Genomic DNA, 15,925 nt, shown 5'->3' on the forward strand with positions numbered 1-15,925 from the left:
TGAGCTTCTTTAACCTAAATGGTGGCGTCATGGTGATGTCATGAACACCTGTGCAGTCTGATGCAATCAAACACAGTAACAAAGACTTCCTGAACACCTTACATCCAGTGCATGTCAGCTTTTCTCTCATGTCAGAAGATCGAGTCGCTTTGCCTGTTGAGTAGGTGTGGGACAAATCTTCTCTCACAGTGTAGGCATGATATTGTAAATGTTCAGGAACCTCAGCAGGCCAGACATTTTGTCCTGTCATGGCAGGAAACAACAACAGATGTAGTTAATAATAAAACACAAAGAGGCCCGCTTCCAGCAAATAATAATTAGTATTTTCTTCAATTTGTCTCTTGATTTTCACCTGAATCGATTAATCACTTAGAAAAATGCGTATCAGATTTATCCCAGAGTGACATCTTCAAATTGTTTTCTTCCAACAATCCAAAAGCCAAAGACTCTTCAATTTATTATCATAAAAAATCCTGACATTTAAGAGGCTGAAGGAAGGGAAATCATGCACTGGATGAAGGGCATTTTGGTGTAAACTACTTTTGACCGTGGCGTGATTGTTTTCCCCGCCAACCTTTCCAGGATGTTTCATGTGCATTTCCTGTACAACAGAACCAAAAGACGACATTTTTGTTCCTCGGTTACTGCTGATTGAATTATACTCTGTAAATAACCCTGACAAACGATGAAGTTTTCTTCCAGAGATGTCTGCCCGTCTCAGAAATAAAAAACATAGCCACTGTGAATAGACCAAAGCAATGTCACACATTATATTTTGCTCCTACAGATACGACGCCTGTATATTAATGTTTGTGTGAATGTTTGTTCTGGTTCCTCAGTAAAATTTTATAACCCACAATATTTGTATGAAGACATTAAATGTATATTTTCATGCTGTACATTTCTTGAACAAACCTACTATGTTTTTAAATTAAAAAAAGACAAAATTTAAAAGCTGTGTGTGGTACATGGAGATTTGTCCAACGTCATAAAGACTGATTTTCACACTTGATTTGTGTTTCTGCACTGAATTACATACAATATGATTTTTTTTTATATATATATATTTTATTTCACAGGAAAATAACAGTTTTATCTGGATTGCAGTTCTCTACAATGGCAGCCTGGTTTATTTTTCCTGCAGTACTCATTTCGTTCACATTTTGGGCCACATTTTAAGGTTTGTTTAAGGTTTCATTCTGCTGCTGCCAGGAGCAGAAATGCGTCTGAACAGCTCGTGTCTGCCCCCTGCAGGTTAACGTGTAGATTGCAAGCCAACTTAACAACACAGGCTTAACATGGGGCTTTTAAAGGCACTCGGGTTACCGTTTGTCATCAGAAGTAGAGACACACTGTTGATCTATGATTTATGGAAACCTGGATGTTAAAATAAAATGTAAAAATAATTTTCTGGACGGGCTGTGACAAGTAAGATAGCAAGGCATCAGGAGTACCGTTGTTCCAGGCTTTGACAACAAAGCTCATTTTGCTGCATCTGTGTTTGAGGATTTGTTTATGTGTTTAATCTGAAGACCTGCGACTCGCTGCCTTCGTCTGGTCACTTGTTTTTCAGCGAGTTGCTCGTGTCATCGTTCCTGACTTTGACAAAGTTTAACATGAATGGCAGTTACATACCTGACCTCAGAGCACATCGGTGTGTTCGAGTTTTCCTGTCTCTGTCTCTGTGTTGGTCCCATATGCTGGTGATCACAGGACATTGTTCTGAATTCATGTGTCTCAAGTCTCCTCTCAAAGGTTTTTGGGGACTTTGACCACAAACACCATGGGGTCTTTGGCCTTATTGCTGAAGGCTTTTCGGATGGCGTCCACAGCATGCTGATGGGTAACTCCTCGCAGGGAGACTCCGTCCACAGACACCAACTCAAATCCAGCCTGAGGACACGGGGTAATGTTACATAAACACTAACTTCTGTCTGAGATCTGAAATATTTACTCTTACTCGCCAACAGAAGCAATATTGGTTATAAAATGGTTTTGTATCCGACTGCAGGTAGCCAGGAGACGTAATACACTTTTAAACTAGAAGCAGGACTGGTTTCACTTGTTATTAGTTTCAGTCCGCACCATCACTACAACTGCAGCTAGGAAGCTCATCAGTATCATTTCTAATGAGTTAATCCCTCCATCCGAGTTTCACATTTCATTTGGGGAAACCGGCAGAAACTCTCACCTTGAGCACTTCACAGGTGGAAGCAGCTCCTCCAGGAAAGATCTTCTCGATCTTCACCACCGGCTGAACCCTCGACTCCATCCCACCGGATATACTGATGCCTGGAACATCGAAACAACACAAGTGGAAGTCAGTCATGTATTTTATGTTCGTGTACTTCACGTTGTTCATGTTTTGGAAAACTGCACCCTGAACTGTTGTGATTCAGGTGAACTGAACCTAAACTGTATCCACTGGTTCTGGCTGACCGCATGTCAAACACATTTACCCAGTGACTGTTTGGTCTTGGAGATGCTGACAGTTTTGAGCGCGTACTCCTGTTGGGACTCAGAGCCACCGAGTCCGTTCTCTGAAGACTCCTGATGTCCATTCATCTTGTCGCTTCCCACTTGTTGATCTGGACTTGAACCAAACACCTGCGACAACAACGGCCGACTCTTGCGAGCGACACTCTGCAGCGTGAACACGCCGTCTTTACTCCTGTCTCCGCTTTGTTCCTTTTGGCTCCTGGGGTGGCCGTTTCTGAACGTGGACCTTCCCCTTTCTGAAGTCGAGTGCAGTGAAACTTCGTCGAAGTGGACGGAGCGAATCGTGCCGATGTCCGTCCGCAGAGGAGGGCGGGAGTCATCGCTGCGAGCCAGCAGCCAGTTGGGGAGCACGGCGCTGGCAGACGGGGGTCTGAGTTCTCTGGACCCTGCGTTATGTCCGTCCAGTGGTATGTCCAGCAGCGGGGTGAAGGACCTCGAGATGTGGGGTATCTCCTTGGAACCCCTGGGCCCAGACAGGCTGAGCTTCTCCAGCTCTTCCAGTAGGTGGCTCTCCTTCTCCACCTCCTCAGCATTGTGGAGCTCAAAGCCTCCTCTGTAATCTGGAGGGGAAAAAGAGTTCGGATGGTAACTTTCCCACAGGACTTACCAGCAAGACGGCCACTCTTTTTAATCAGTTCAAGAAAACAACTGCAGAAAACCAAAAACTGAAAATCCGAGTTGTGTTTTTCTGTACACATCAAAGAAAAAACTAGAAGGCACTCACCCGGGATCGGAGTGATGAGGCGGCGCTTGGGGGCTCGACCAGAAGTTGGAGAGCGAAGAGGAGGACTTCGGACTACAAAACAGAAACGGGGGAAGACAACTTTGTTCAAGTTGCAGCTCAGAATTCGGCACACAGCCACTCTCCGAATACGACACTGGATATGCATCACACGCACTTGAACGATACTTGAGGATATCGTAGGCCTCGCCTTCGATGGGGGTCACCATGTTGTTGAATTCACTCAGGTCAGAAGGAGGGAGCAGCATCCTGCACAAACAAGAAAACGCTGACTCAATTTTCACAGTTGCGTTGGACTATAAACCATTTTTAATTAGTCATCAGTGTCTTATTGTGGGACTCTGGGATTTAAGAAGATTATCCTGAAAAAGACTTAATCCCCCTCTGGCAGCATTTGTAAATACCAAAGTTTCTCTGGCTGGATTTAAACAGGAGCCGTTGAAGAGGCAGCATCGACAAAGTTTATCCCCGTAATTGTGATTTTCACCAATTAAAGACTGTGCTTTTTCTTATATTGATATCTGCTTTAGTGTCTATATCAAAGTAGCCTCTGGAGTAAATATCTAGTACTTTGTCCCTTTTTGCTGTTCCTCACTCCTCTTACCTGACTTCCCTCAGCAGCAGCAGCTTTTCAGGTCTGTCCAGCACGACCAGCAGGTGGCGTATCAAGCTCTCCACTGAGCGCTCGGCCACATACTGTTAAGAGTAACAATAAAAATCAGTGATTCAGTATCCAGGTGATAATGACTTAAACTGAGAACCAACATGTCAGATGTGTTGTGAAGAAAACTGCGTCACAGGCAGTTTAAAGATGAGCACCTGAGTCTGTCTGCAGGTGTGTACAAAGCTTCTTACCCTTCGGCACGTCTTCATCACAGCAGCCACCTCCTCCTCCGTCAGCAGCCTGCAGGCCATGTCCTCCACCACTCCAAGCATCTCTGAATTTGGCGTAGCGGTGACGCGCCGTCCGTCTGAAAACATCACAGATTAGAATCAGTGTTGGGTCATACGATGCGCGTCTGCTGAGCGACTGACTGACGGGAGGAAGTAGAAAAACCTTCACATTTTCTACTCCAAACTAATTTGTGGAAAGTTGGAAGCATCTTAAATGCAGCTACCTTTCCCAGCTTTGTCTGTGGACGGGGACTTGGAGCGCCCCTTGGAGGTGTCCCTCTTGCGTCCACCCTTGAATAACAAGTTGACGAAGGTCTTTGAACGCTGCAGGGTGCTCTTCTCCTCTGGGTCCTTCCCCTTCTGCTTCTTCTCTTTCTGCTGCTTGATTTCTACGATTGGACAGCAACAGTAGATCATTTATGCTGTTCATGCGCTCCATCTTTTGATGAGCTTTTTACCTGCTCTCGACTTGCCCCGCCTCACCTGCCACGGTCACTTGGCTCTGGGACCTGCTGATTGGCCGGCTCGGCCTGCTGAGGGCCAGCAGCACGGCTGTCTTGGGGGACTCCTTCCTCCCTGCGGACTCCTCTGCACGGATCACGGTGTCTCTGAGCAGAGTGGTTGGTCCCAGGCTGCGAGTGGTGTCTGCACCCGTCCTGTGAGAGGGAAGGTCCGTCTGGATGGCGGTCTCGGTTCGCTCTGACTCAGACCTGGACAAACAAACCACCGTGATCATGTCTGGTCTAGTCTGTGTATCACAGTTTAAAGAGGCAGGAAGAAGTAAAAGTTTTGCTTTTAATACTCTGCTGTTTCAGTCTACCATTTCTTTCTGACAGTTTAAGATGATTTTGAATTTGGGTGAGTCAAACTGCCTGACCTCTGGTCCTCAGTGGAGATGCAAACATCCACCATGTCTGAACCAAACGGCAGGCTGGGAGGGAACATGACCTGCGAAAGGCCGCTCAGAGAGCTGACCGGAGTCCCAGACGACAGAGAGGAGGCTGAGGAGTTGGAGTCTGAACCCTGGGAGGAGGATTTCTGTGTACCATTGGCCACTGAGGAGGAACACAAGAGATCATCCAACTCAAATCCATCAAAGCTTATCACAAAGTGTCCTGTGTTCCCTACAGACAGACAAAAAAAGATGACACTTCAGATACATACGCTTATTGAGCCACCTGTATTCTGCCACCATCTCCTTGTAAGCGGGATATCGTCCTGCTTCCTGTGAAGATATGACCACAGATATGCAAATGAGATACAGTAGAGACCTTGAAACTTTTATGGGATCACTATATTTGATAAAGAGTAACACTAGAAGCACTCAACAAACACACACCTTCTCCAACACATTTCTTTCCTTGACTTCTCAGTAACCTTTGACAGTCTGGATTCTTTCTAACTCGAGAACGTGTTTCAGCTTCCACAGGGCAAAAAGCGAGGGATCCCGAGACAAAAAAACTTGCACTAAACACGACTCTAAGCTTTGATCAGCACCTGATCCCGGCTGCCTGGTGAATAATGCACACGGCCTGGCTATTTTTCACAGCGCGAAACCCAAGCTCCGACAAGTAAAGTGAGCGAGGAATATTACGACTGCGTGCCAGCTGTCGTCCCCGCCGCACAAACCGCCGTTATGTCCGCTGTGCAGCCACGCAGCTCCGGTAGTCTGGATTTAGTTTTCATGAGTGTGAGAGAAGGTAGGAAACAGGCCAGAAAGTTCATCTAACCGAGGCAGTAATGGAAGAAACAACATGCTTTCTAATAACAAAGAGTCAATATGGAAGATGATACGTCCTCTTCAGCACCAACCCCCCCCCATCCAACTGAGACAACTTTACTTCTGCTAACTATGTTGTGTAAGATGAAGGCTCCCACTTCCTGTGCCAAAGGATTTTCTGTCAAACTGGATTGGTTTCACAGAATATTAATGATGACTTGTGAGCAGTAGTTTCTGTGCTCTGCTGACTGCTTATTCCCTTCAGTTTTGTATTTGCCTCACATGATGTTCTTTGTTGTAATGCTTAAATACCGCGTGAAATCGTTTACTCTCGTGCCAAAGTAATGAAACACATGCACAGTTTATATCATCTTTCGTACAAAACATTCAAAATATTTTTCCTTTCTGCACCTGGACACGGAAAGTCATCTCCGCTCTCACCTTGATGGTCAGCATGACATGTGTGTGGCTCTTCAGCACCTCCACAGCACTGCTGTGGCTGATGTCCTCAAAGCTCACTCCGTTGGCAGCCAGGATCTGGTCCCCCATCTTTATCCCGTTCTGCTCAGCCAGTCCACCGGGATCCAGTCTGAAACAACGAGACGGACAGTAAATTTACTGAAGACGTGATTAAATGACCGAATGCCGCTGCTCTCCGGTTCAGGAGTTCCTACTTGGAGACGTAGATGCCCAGACCGAACTCCTTCCCACCACGGATGTTGAAGCCCAGGCAGTAGTCGTCCGACGTGGTGTAAAGGTGGACGATCCTTTGGAGGGCGCCTCCCGAGCTCGCCTCCGAAGGTGTCTGTCCGCTCTCCTCCACCACCATACGCCTGTGTATCAAGTCCACCCTGAGAGATATTCCAGTCGGTCAATGTCGGATATTTTTGCGGTAAACTGAGTTGATACCAACAGGAGGAATCCCTCCTCACCAGGTAGTCTTCTCCTTGGAGTAGCGAATGCCGGGGACTTTGCCGACACGCCTGACCACCATCCTCAGCCTGTTGTTGCCCGTCAGGACCTTCACGGCGCTGCTCATCGTGATGCTCTCCAGGCTGATGCCGTTCACCTCCACCAGCTTATCGCCTACAAGCAGGCCGGCTTCCTCTGTGGACAAAAAAAACCAAAAGTGTGAAAATGCAGAAGAGCAACACCGCAGCCACGTCTTGATACCACACAGCAGCACGTTAGCTTACCCGCGGTGCTGTTGTCCTCCACCTTACTGACAAAGATGCTGAGGCCATGTTCTGAGCCTCCCCGCACGCTGAAGCCCAGCTTGCCGTCCACACTTTTATCCACCGTGATCGTGTGGAGGTCCTCACTGTCGTCTCCGCCTAAAAATATCACGTTGGCGAGTTAAACAGGTTGTCACAAAATGTTTGATTGCATGGCACCGACATAAGCACACATCGTATTTTGTTTTACAGGAAGAAAACATGATTGGATTTTGAAACGAGAATACAAACAGATGTTTTATTGTATTTGACTCCTCCATCCTATTTGACCATTCATAATGTGGTTCACCATCTTTGGAGCAACACCTCTTAGGGGGTCTTAAGGTCAATTCTTAAGATTATTTTAGGTTGTCAGATGGTTTGTGTCATAGCATCTAAATATTTGTTCAATTTCTTCTCTTCTGTCTTCATTTTTCTGTTTCTAACGTATTAAAATGATACTGAGATCTTCAGTCGTCCTCCTAGTAGAATTTTTTGGTCCTGAGTTTTGCCTATCAGGCAATCCAGAGCAGCTGATCTTACTGCTGCAGTTCTGCATCACAGTTTAAAAACACCACAAACGTTTACATATTTTCTGGGGGTAAAAAAATAAAAATTTAAATTATGCCTTTTTAGTTACAGTTCATATTCTCCTAAGAGGAAATTTTATGTTTTCAGCAATGTAATGCTGTTTCATTTTATGTTTGGCTGGCATATGGAGTACTTTTGTCTCATTTTTCATTTTTCTACTGACTGTCACAGTCTGAAATGTGTACTTAAAGACTGCTCGGCTCAGTGTAACGCAGTACTCATACAAGACATTAAAGAGTAATAAAAGCAATACCAATAATCCTCTGTCTGCCAGACTAAAGCAGCGTGCCGCCCACAGCAGACTGTGGGCTGTAATATGCACCAGACGAGCAGCCGGCCCAGCCACTCCTTACCATCCACAGGAGAGTTGATGAGGATGACCCGACCCATGGGCGACGAGGATCGGATTCCACGCCGACGCTGCTCCTTCTTCCGTAGGAGGTTGCGTGTAGCCGTGTGTGACCCTTGAGTCCCGGGGGTCCTCTCTCTGCGGGACGGGTCTGACGAGTGAGCCATGGAAGCTGACGGGGTCCCCTTTCACACACACACACACACTCAACCGGGGGCTCAGCTCCTCCGGGTGGAGGAGTCTGCAGCAGCATACAGAGGAAGGAAGCGGATCCTCAGGCCGTTTGTCCTCCGTGTTCCCTGCACACTGAGACTAGATTATGTTCACAGAAGATCACAGCTGCATTTCAAAACACACGTGATATGTTTTAGCAGCTTGCAAGCTGAGCTGTAACTCACCGACGCAGGCTGCTTTGTGACGTGATCGCTGACTCTTTGGCTTCCTGCAGTCACATTTTGCTCCATTCCTGTCCATGTTGCATCTCTCTCACCTGCCTGAGGCCCACAGGAAAACCAACAGGTGAACACGCAAGACATCACAGCACGTCTTAAATTTCAAGATTTGATATTTACATTCACCTTAGATGAAGGACATTAAACCGCTGATTTAAAAAAAAAGTACGACAAATAAGCAGTATTTGTCACAGCAACTGAGGTCAGAAGTAGGATTTAAGGGGTTTATTTAGCTCAGAGCTGACCCACTTAGAGTCAGGATGTCACATGGTGCTGGTGCCATGGTTACATGTCACCAAACTTAACCCGTGATAACACTTGTGTCCTCATGTCGTCACCTTGGGCTTCCCCCAAACGCCTCACTGAACTTCAGCACCGGACGGCGGCGTCAGAAGACGTCATTTAACGTTATGGCTTGTAATATAGATTTAATTGAATTTATCTGCGTCTTAACTTACTGCGCAACTCCAGCACTTGTTCTGGGACACTTGTGACACTTGTGGGAACACCTCCTCTACTTTTTTGCGCAATAAAACAAAGAAACGCACAATAAAACAAAATACTCACCGCACATTTTACGTTTCAGACAACAAGGCAGCTCTTCTCATGTATCCTCTTTAAATACAACCCGACGAGAGACACTGACGGGAACAGGAAGCTGGACAGAAAACAAGTGCTGAACTCATCCCATGGTGTGTCAATGACAAAACCCAGTCGCCTCGTTTGCGCACCTGAGTGCGTGTTGAGCAAACCGAGCCCATTCACCTGGCCAACATTTGTGTCGGCTGAAAGCCCCGCCTCTGGTGGATGTCGATTGGCTGGATTGTAGTTGAATTGAGAGGATCCGATTGGACAACAAACATGCCAATCAAATGACAGCGCGCGTGAACTTCGTCTACCTCAGACACTCACCGATGCGACAGTAATGCGGTAAGCAAGTGACAACACGAAGGCGGTTCACGCTGAAGTCATTTATGTTTATGAAAGATGACACCGACAAATCCGTTTGATCAAAGCATTAATCACGTGTTTTGTTCACCGTTTAGTTGTTTTTCAGCATCGGTGGTTTAGCAATAGCACAGAAAACAAACAAAACTGAAACAAATCTACTCCCGTGATGCTGGAGTAAAATCAATGACTTTAATACGCATTTCAAAATATTCTCCACTTTACTGGCTTTGTTTGGATGTGTTTTGTTGTCATATAGTAACCTTTCTCAGTTTAAGAAGCAGGTAACCAAAGCAGACTCACAGGATGTAAACTAACAAAATACCAACCTGTTTCCACAGCTGGTTCAGATTTATGAGAAAATATTCAGCGAGTTTATGCATTCTGCATCCTGGTTCGGTTACCGTCACGCAAACGCACCGAGACGTCTTGTGTGGATGGGACAGGAACCCTGGTGAAGATGGTCGAAGCCTGTGCAGGAAACCCGTCTGGTTCTACACTGTGATGTGGCCTCAGCCCTGCACTGAACCCTGTGGAATTCAGATGACTCAGAAGTCCAACATCTGAACTTCTTCCAAGCACTGAATAACAGAAACAACCCGTAGAGCACAAAGCCATGTTTTATTGGGCAAAGGTCACAGTTTCTTGGCTCCCAAAATAACACAACAGTACGGCAGAGCAGTACAGGAACCTGGGCATGAGGCATCAGGTCTGCTTCCTCCATCGAGTTTAAAGGCAGGCCGTCATTAACACACTCAGAGCACCTTTACTACCCGGTCAGTACTGCAAAATGCATCCTGGTTTTCCTGAGCCCAATGCACCAACTCACAAATCCAATGTGCATTTATAAAGATTATTTTCTCGCACAACTGAGACGTTAAAGCGTTCACACAATCCGCTACAGTGCAGTTTGAACATTTTGCAACATTTATTCCATCATTTCTATTTCTGCGAGTTGGTTATACGGTTGTAGATTTTCCTCTGCTGCTCGAGGACATGACTTTTATCTCAGATATGAGATTGTTAACCAGCAGGGGTGATTCAAAACATTATTTCCTGTCTAAAGGCAGAAGCTCTTGTGGTATTCTTCTCGCAGCTCGGATGACATCTTCAGTGTTGACTTTATCTCCAAATTCAATCTCTCTGTGCTCCAGAAGTAATCCCTGAGGGAGAATAAAAACAATGAGGGCTTATACTCTGGTATAATCCTTTGACATGATTTATGATGGAATACATGAGTTTTATTATGCAACTGATCACAAATGTTGGTAGCATTTGACTGTAGAGGTTTTACCTGCTGTCCTCGTCCAATGACGAAGACCCCACCGAGGACGAAGCCCTCTCCCAGAACGTTTCCCATGAAGCCGTTCTTAAAGGCCCTCAGGCCGTTTATCCACACCCCAATACGCAAGAACGCCAGAAGGCCCATCTTCCTTTCACGGGGTCCATAAAAACGCCTCTGTGAAGCAAGCAGACAAACCACAGGCCTTGAATGATTCACTCAGACCCACAATGACATCCCACAGATCCCGAACGGCTTCACTGTGTGACGCTGAGAAACTGGATAAATCTGGTCTGAACATGTGTTTCAGTCAGGGAAACCGACTGCACAATGGATCGATTTGTTAAAGACAGGCCCACCTTCTCATCCAAGAAGACCTCCCCCTTGAAGTACGGTCTGAAGTTCTGGACCTCGGTGCCGACGTCCTCCTTCACCACAGCGTACAGAGGGACCCCGAGCTCATCCAGCTGGGGTTTCAGAGAGGACAGCTCTGCAGCCTCCTGCAGCCAACGAGGATACAAAAACACTCTGAAGAACACAAAAACTGTTCTGTGTAACGAATCTACAATCGGACTACAAATACATGGAGTACAACTGGTGAACAAATACTAGGCCTACTCGAAGTATAAATCCTGAAATGTTTTGTGATATTAGTTGTATTTTTTCACATAATTGTGAAGGTTTTGTTGCTTGTGCATCGCAGTTACATTTAAGGTTTTATTTTGCACAGACTGCCATTTTTACTGGTCTTGTTTTGAGGTGAATCCCTCACAATTAACCTTTGATAAACTAATCACTAGAGACCCCTGAGCTACACTGACATCCTCTTGGAAAACATTTTAGTCCTGCGGGGGCATCATGTCTTTCACACTTTCTCTTTTTATTATTAGTGTGCATGTACTGACGGACCTCTCTGCACAAAAATCATCCAGGTCTCCGCACGGCCATGATGACAGCTCCAGACTTCTCCCACAGAGATTTAGCCTTCAGGGTCCTGCTCTCTGAGTGTCGCAATGAGGCAAAAGGGTAACAGAGTTGAGCAACAGATGAATAATAGCTGCTTTCAGCCCGCCCATGACATTTTCACCGTTCATAAACGGATTAACCGAACTCACTGAACTTCTGCGGCGGATGAAAAAGTTCCGACTCACCTCCTTGCAGAGTTTTGAGCTCAGTCTCCTCCAGGTACTTGAGGGTGGCCTTCAGCGGCGGTGTCAGAAACATATCAGTGAAAAAATTCATAACATCAGTTACGAGGCCAACGGCAGTAGCCACGGCGGCGGCTACGAGCCCCATCGTCATTTCTTTGCACCTTTGTCCCATATCATTCAACGCATCCTGTCCGCTGCCATCGGAGCAACAGCCGTCTGACAGCACCGGCGGCTACAGGCGCATTTAAACTCCAGCTGAAGGTCGATCCTCCCCAGACCCAACCCTTCTTTGGCCCGAGATACTGATCAGGCGACTTGATTACGCGCAGCTGTGCCTGATCAGTGACGCCGTCGTCGAGTCTGCAGCCGGAAGTCAATCGCAGACACCGAAACACTGAACAGAACATGCGCCACAGGCGGACCTCCTTCAGTTCAAAGGTCACTGAGGAGGATGAAATCTGCGCCGTCACGTGGCTGCAATGATGTTGCAGGTTTCATAATAATAAAAACAGTGTTGCAATCTGTTCCATCATTTCCAAAATGAAGTGGATTCATTGGCTTGACTCGGTTTGGAGTCACGTGAACATCAGCGCCACTAAAAGCTCTCAGTTTCAGATGGAGTTTAACCACATAAACACTTGATTTAGACACAGAAGCAGATGAATAAACGTGGTGATAGATATTCACTTCACATTCACTTTATATTTGCACATATATATCCACCAAAAACATGTATCCTGAAGCTATAAAATCATTTATTAATCTTGGTGTTGGGTCGGTGGTTTGTCAGCCAACACCGACTTCATCACATCTGGTCTGCTTCCTTTTCTTCCTCCTGAAAAGCAACACAAAGCTCAGTTACACCTCATTCACCACTGAAACTAAAACAGTGTCAACTGTCTGAAGTGTAAGTGCACAAACTAAGATCAGTCTAGCCCAGGTGAATTTGTTTAAGGGATTTCTTTTTTCACATTTGAAAAAAAAATCTTTTGTTTTCAGCCGGTCTGCGGGGTCTACCTTCTCCTGAAGGTGTCCCGTGTCAGGAGGAGGGTTTCCAGGTTCCCCTTGTGAAGTCACGGGTCTCTCGCTCAGCGCCGTCCCCTCTGCTGGAGTCGAGCTATCAGCGCTCCCGCTTGTGCGTTGAACGTCTGCCTCCTGAGATGAGGCGGCGAGAGCAGTTCTGGTTAACCATTAAACAAATAAGTCTTTATATCTGAACAGATTCTTCCCTCTGGCTGACTGTCTACTGCTGCTGGGACAAACTCATCACTGCTGCCTCCTCTGGGCTGCCATAATTTTCCAAAGGAAGGTTGAAATATGCTGCAAAAAAATCAGCCACCTTTTCCTGGTCCTGTGCAGGTGGAGAATCTGATTTCTGAGTCCCCCGTTCAGTTTCTGCCACCTGCTCCTCTGGTTTGAGACCTTGGCTCTGTGGGGCTGAAGGTGACTCCAAATGATCAGTTTCGCCTTCATCAGCCTGCTGGTGAGACAGCGTGAAAATTAGTAGTGTGTAGTAAAATTAGTAGATGAGATTTCCTGCCTTTGCTCAGCCTGACTTCTGCCTTGAAATTTGGAGAAATCATCTCTAGCATCCTCATCTGACTTGGCTATCTTCAGCTCACTTTGCTTCAGATCTTCTTTAGCGCTCTTGTGTGTCTGTCCACTGTCTGTCCTGCATGTCTCACGTCTTCACTGTGTGTGTGGAAGCCTAAATGAGCAGCATGTGATCAGTGTTTCAGCAGCGGCACCTCCTCTGTGTGTGGAGGGCCAGTGGAACGAGGGCTTTGTGTGTTGGGTAGCTCTTCTGTTTTGTCTGGTTCGAAGTCATCGGCGTCTTGGCCAGAAGTCGAGTCTAATGCTTCGGTCCGCCGGTCAGCCGGATCAACCACCTGCAGAGCAGCAGACAGTAATTTCACCATCATAGTGACACACAGGCAGATGTTTGTTTGACCCCTGCACTCTTTTTAATTTCCTATCAATAAAATCATTTAAATCGCCAGAGTTTTGTGCGTCTCATCACCTTATCCTTGTCTTGGTCGACTTCTTTCACTTCTATTTCATTGGTGCTTGCAGTTTTCTCTTCCACGTGATTGTCACTCGGCTCCACTTCTGGTTTGCCTTCTGCTTCATTGATCCTCGGCTCCACTTGGGCGTTTTCAACAGGCATTTCTGTAGACTCCTCTTTGACCTCCGTGCTGAGGGCCTCAGAGAGGGATGAGCTAATGACCTCCACAGGTTTTCCCTCAGGGGACTCAGGACGGGTTGCAGCATCTGTAACCTTCACCTGGCAGACATACCGCCTCCTTAAACCATTTGAAATCATTTACTGACTATTTCTGAGTCATGCATTAGAGCGATCAGAGCGCCGCCACCGAAAGGTTAAAAATAAACATCACAGAGAAAGAAAGTGACTGGAAATCATCACAGAGGCACACAGATCTGAGGTCTACTTTTTATCACCTCTGGTTCAGCGTCAGTTTGGTGTTCTTCTGTGCCCTGCTGGTTTTCTGGACCAGGGTTGTTTGGTTTTTCTTCTGTCACAGGTTTGTTGTCTTCAGCAGCTCCTGCTGTGGCTGGCGTGGGCGCATCAGACCCAGTGGCCTCAGAATTCTGGTGATGTTCACAAGCTTGTAAAGCATTTTGCTCAAAATGTCAATTGAAGAGTTTAAAGAATACCCTCCAACTGGCGCACATGTAAGTGGTGCACATCACAGAGATAACTTTGCTTTTCTGAACCTTCCTCTCTCTTCTCCGCTTGTCTCGTTTTTCTCATACATGTAGCTTAAAATTAACTTTTCAAAGCAGGTTCTAAGTTACAACACACAAACTCTTGTAGGGATTTTGTCATACAACATACTCTTTTGGACTCCTCCAGGGCCTCACTGATCTTTCGCTCCTCCTCCCTCAGCTTCTCCTGGTGCAACGCCTCTTCTCTGGCTTTGGCCCGCTCCTCCTCCAGGAGTGCCAACTTGGCCTTTTTCTGCGAATAAAAAAGTGCCTGTAAAGTACAGCTTTAGTACTCTTAATACATGTAGCTATCAAAAAAGGACACCTTTTAAAGCTTGTAAGGTTTCGCCCTCTGACCTTTAATTTCTGATGAGCCTGCAGCAGCCATAGATACCCAGACAGGGCTCTGAATGGGAGCTAGAAGTACGAGATGACTGTATTTTTGTTGTCACAGCTCCAATAAGCTTTATAGCTCTATAGCACTCAGTCCTGAGGAGCTGAGGCTGTCTACATCTGTGCAAGAACTTGGTGTACTTCTTCTTTACTCTCTGTTTTAGGTAAAATTACATTTTCACACTGACTTCATGGTCTGGTCATATGCATGTATGAAAACAGACAAAGGCCACACTAGTATATCGTCTATAATTGAAACTTTGCAGTGTATACACACTACGTTTCGCAATGCTGCCCCCTACTGACAAGAACACAACGCAGCAGGTTACCTCCTTCTCGTATTCTACATTTGAGTTGTACTTGTAAAGCCAGTGGCCGAGGTACAGGATGGGGTTTACAGGGCGCTGCTCGGCCACTTCAGCGAGTCCCTCTGCCAGACATTTTCCCACATGTCCTTTTAAATACTCGGAGTCCATGTTTTTATCTGCGTGAGAACATGAAACACAACTTAAATAAACATTGTGAATGGTTGAAAACAGGAAAACAATAAACTGTATGAAAAAGCGGGGAGATTTTAGCTCCATCACATCAAACGAACCGGCGCTGTTTAGCGTCGGTCAACAGGAAGTTGCTCTAAAAAACAAACTTTCGCTTGCTCTTTTGACGTTAACGTTGCGCTACACAGCAGTTATGTCGTATTTTAAAACTGTATTATTAATGCAACAACTCGCTTACCAACTGAGCCACCAAACAAGGGCGAGGTTACTAAAACAAACGTTTTTCACCGAGCATCCGGATGTAGCCGTGTCTCCATGGTAACACGGTGTCACATCATTAATGCTCCCCTCGAATCCTTTTGATGGGCGGGGAGCATTCTTACTACGTTTGTACTTCTACGACTACTGCTACTACTACTAATAATAATAATAGGCTGAAGAAGAAGAAGAAGAAGTTAGCTTTTCA

General features: G+C 46.1%; 2 protein-coding genes and 1 pseudogene across 6 annotated transcripts; all 3 read right to left on the bottom strand.

The window, feature by feature from the left end:
• Window positions 1-1,049: 1,049 nt before the first annotated feature.
• Window positions 1,050-9,260, bottom strand: LOC124052254 (PDZ domain-containing protein 7-like). Its single transcript, XM_046376276.1, has 18 exons — window positions 9,029-9,260; window positions 8,408-8,503; window positions 8,014-8,308; window positions 7,052-7,189; window positions 6,788-6,962; window positions 6,530-6,706; window positions 6,297-6,444; window positions 5,300-5,360; window positions 5,013-5,190; window positions 4,619-4,845; window positions 4,360-4,524; window positions 4,097-4,212; window positions 3,846-3,937; window positions 3,399-3,490; window positions 3,224-3,295; window positions 2,460-3,059; window positions 2,192-2,292; window positions 1,050-1,893 (listed from the first exon to the last, which is right to left on the bottom strand). Exons 3-18 carry the CDS (start codon window positions 8,174-8,176, stop codon window positions 1,750-1,752), a joined length of 2,649 nt encoding a protein of 882 aa, XP_046232232.1. The 5' UTR covers window positions 8,177-8,308; window positions 8,408-8,503; window positions 9,029-9,260; the 3' UTR covers window positions 1,050-1,749.
• A 751-nt stretch (window positions 9,261-10,011) lies between these two features.
• On the bottom strand, window positions 10,012-12,232 carry LOC124052253 (annotated as a pseudogene).
• A 343-nt stretch (window positions 12,233-12,575) lies between these two features.
• Window positions 12,576-15,801, bottom strand: dydc2 (DPY30 domain containing 2). 5 transcript variants are annotated; one of them, XR_006841977.1, is made up of 9 exons: window positions 15,698-15,801; window positions 15,292-15,446; window positions 14,700-14,822; window positions 14,303-14,452; window positions 13,863-14,126; window positions 13,591-13,731; window positions 13,182-13,322; window positions 12,860-13,022; window positions 12,576-12,677 (listed from the first exon to the last, which is right to left on the bottom strand). XR_006841977.1 is itself a non-coding variant. In XM_046376274.1 (9 exons), the coding sequence occupies exons 2-9, from the start codon at window positions 15,436-15,438 to the stop codon at window positions 12,648-12,650; spliced, it is 1,128 nt and encodes a 375-aa protein (XP_046232230.1). In that variant the 5' UTR covers window positions 15,439-15,446; window positions 15,698-15,801; the 3' UTR covers window positions 12,576-12,647. The 5 variants fall into 5 exon arrangements, 4 of the variants coding, with proteins under 4 accessions (XP_046232230.1, XP_046232229.1, XP_046232227.1 ...); XM_046376274.1 differs by having other exon boundaries at window positions 12,860-12,997; window positions 13,863-14,120; XM_046376273.1 differs by having other exon boundaries at window positions 12,860-12,997; window positions 13,182-13,319.
• Between the last annotated feature and the right edge of the window lie 124 nt (window positions 15,802-15,925).

This window comes from Scatophagus argus, chromosome 21, assembly GCF_020382885.2.
Source record: "Scatophagus argus isolate fScaArg1 chromosome 21, fScaArg1.pri, whole genome shotgun sequence".
NCBI classification, from domain to species: domain Eukaryota; kingdom Metazoa; phylum Chordata; class Actinopteri; family Scatophagidae; genus Scatophagus; species Scatophagus argus.

What these genes read in the sequence shown, in the direction of transcription:
- dydc2 (XM_046376271.1), bottom strand. Translation starts at nt 15,438, where the DNA reads ATGGACTCCGAGTATTTAAAAGGACATGTGGGAAAATGTCTGGCAGAG. An exon ending in ATGTAGAATACGAGAAGGAG is followed by an intron (nt 14,823 to 15,291) that starts GTAACCTGCTGC and finishes TTTTATTCGCAG; the next exon opens with AAAAAGGCCAAGTTGGCACT. An exon ending in GCCCTCCACACACAGAGGAG is followed by an intron (nt 13,323 to 13,590) that starts GTGCCGCTGCTG and finishes CTGTCTCACCAG; the next exon opens with CAGGCTGATGAAGGCGAAAC.
- LOC124052254 (XM_046376276.1), bottom strand. Translation starts at nt 8,176, where the DNA reads ATGGCTCACTCGTCAGACCCGTCCCGCAGAGAGAGGACCCCCGGGACT. An exon ending in TCCAAGGAGAAGACTACCTG is followed by an intron (nt 6,707 to 6,787) that starts GTGAGGAGGGAT and finishes AATATCTCTCAG; the next exon opens with GGTGGACTTGATACACAGGC. An exon ending in CAAGACCAAACAGTCACTGG is followed by an intron (nt 2,293 to 2,459) that starts GTAAATGTGTTT and finishes TCGATGTTCCAG; the next exon opens with GCATCAGTATATCCGGTGGG.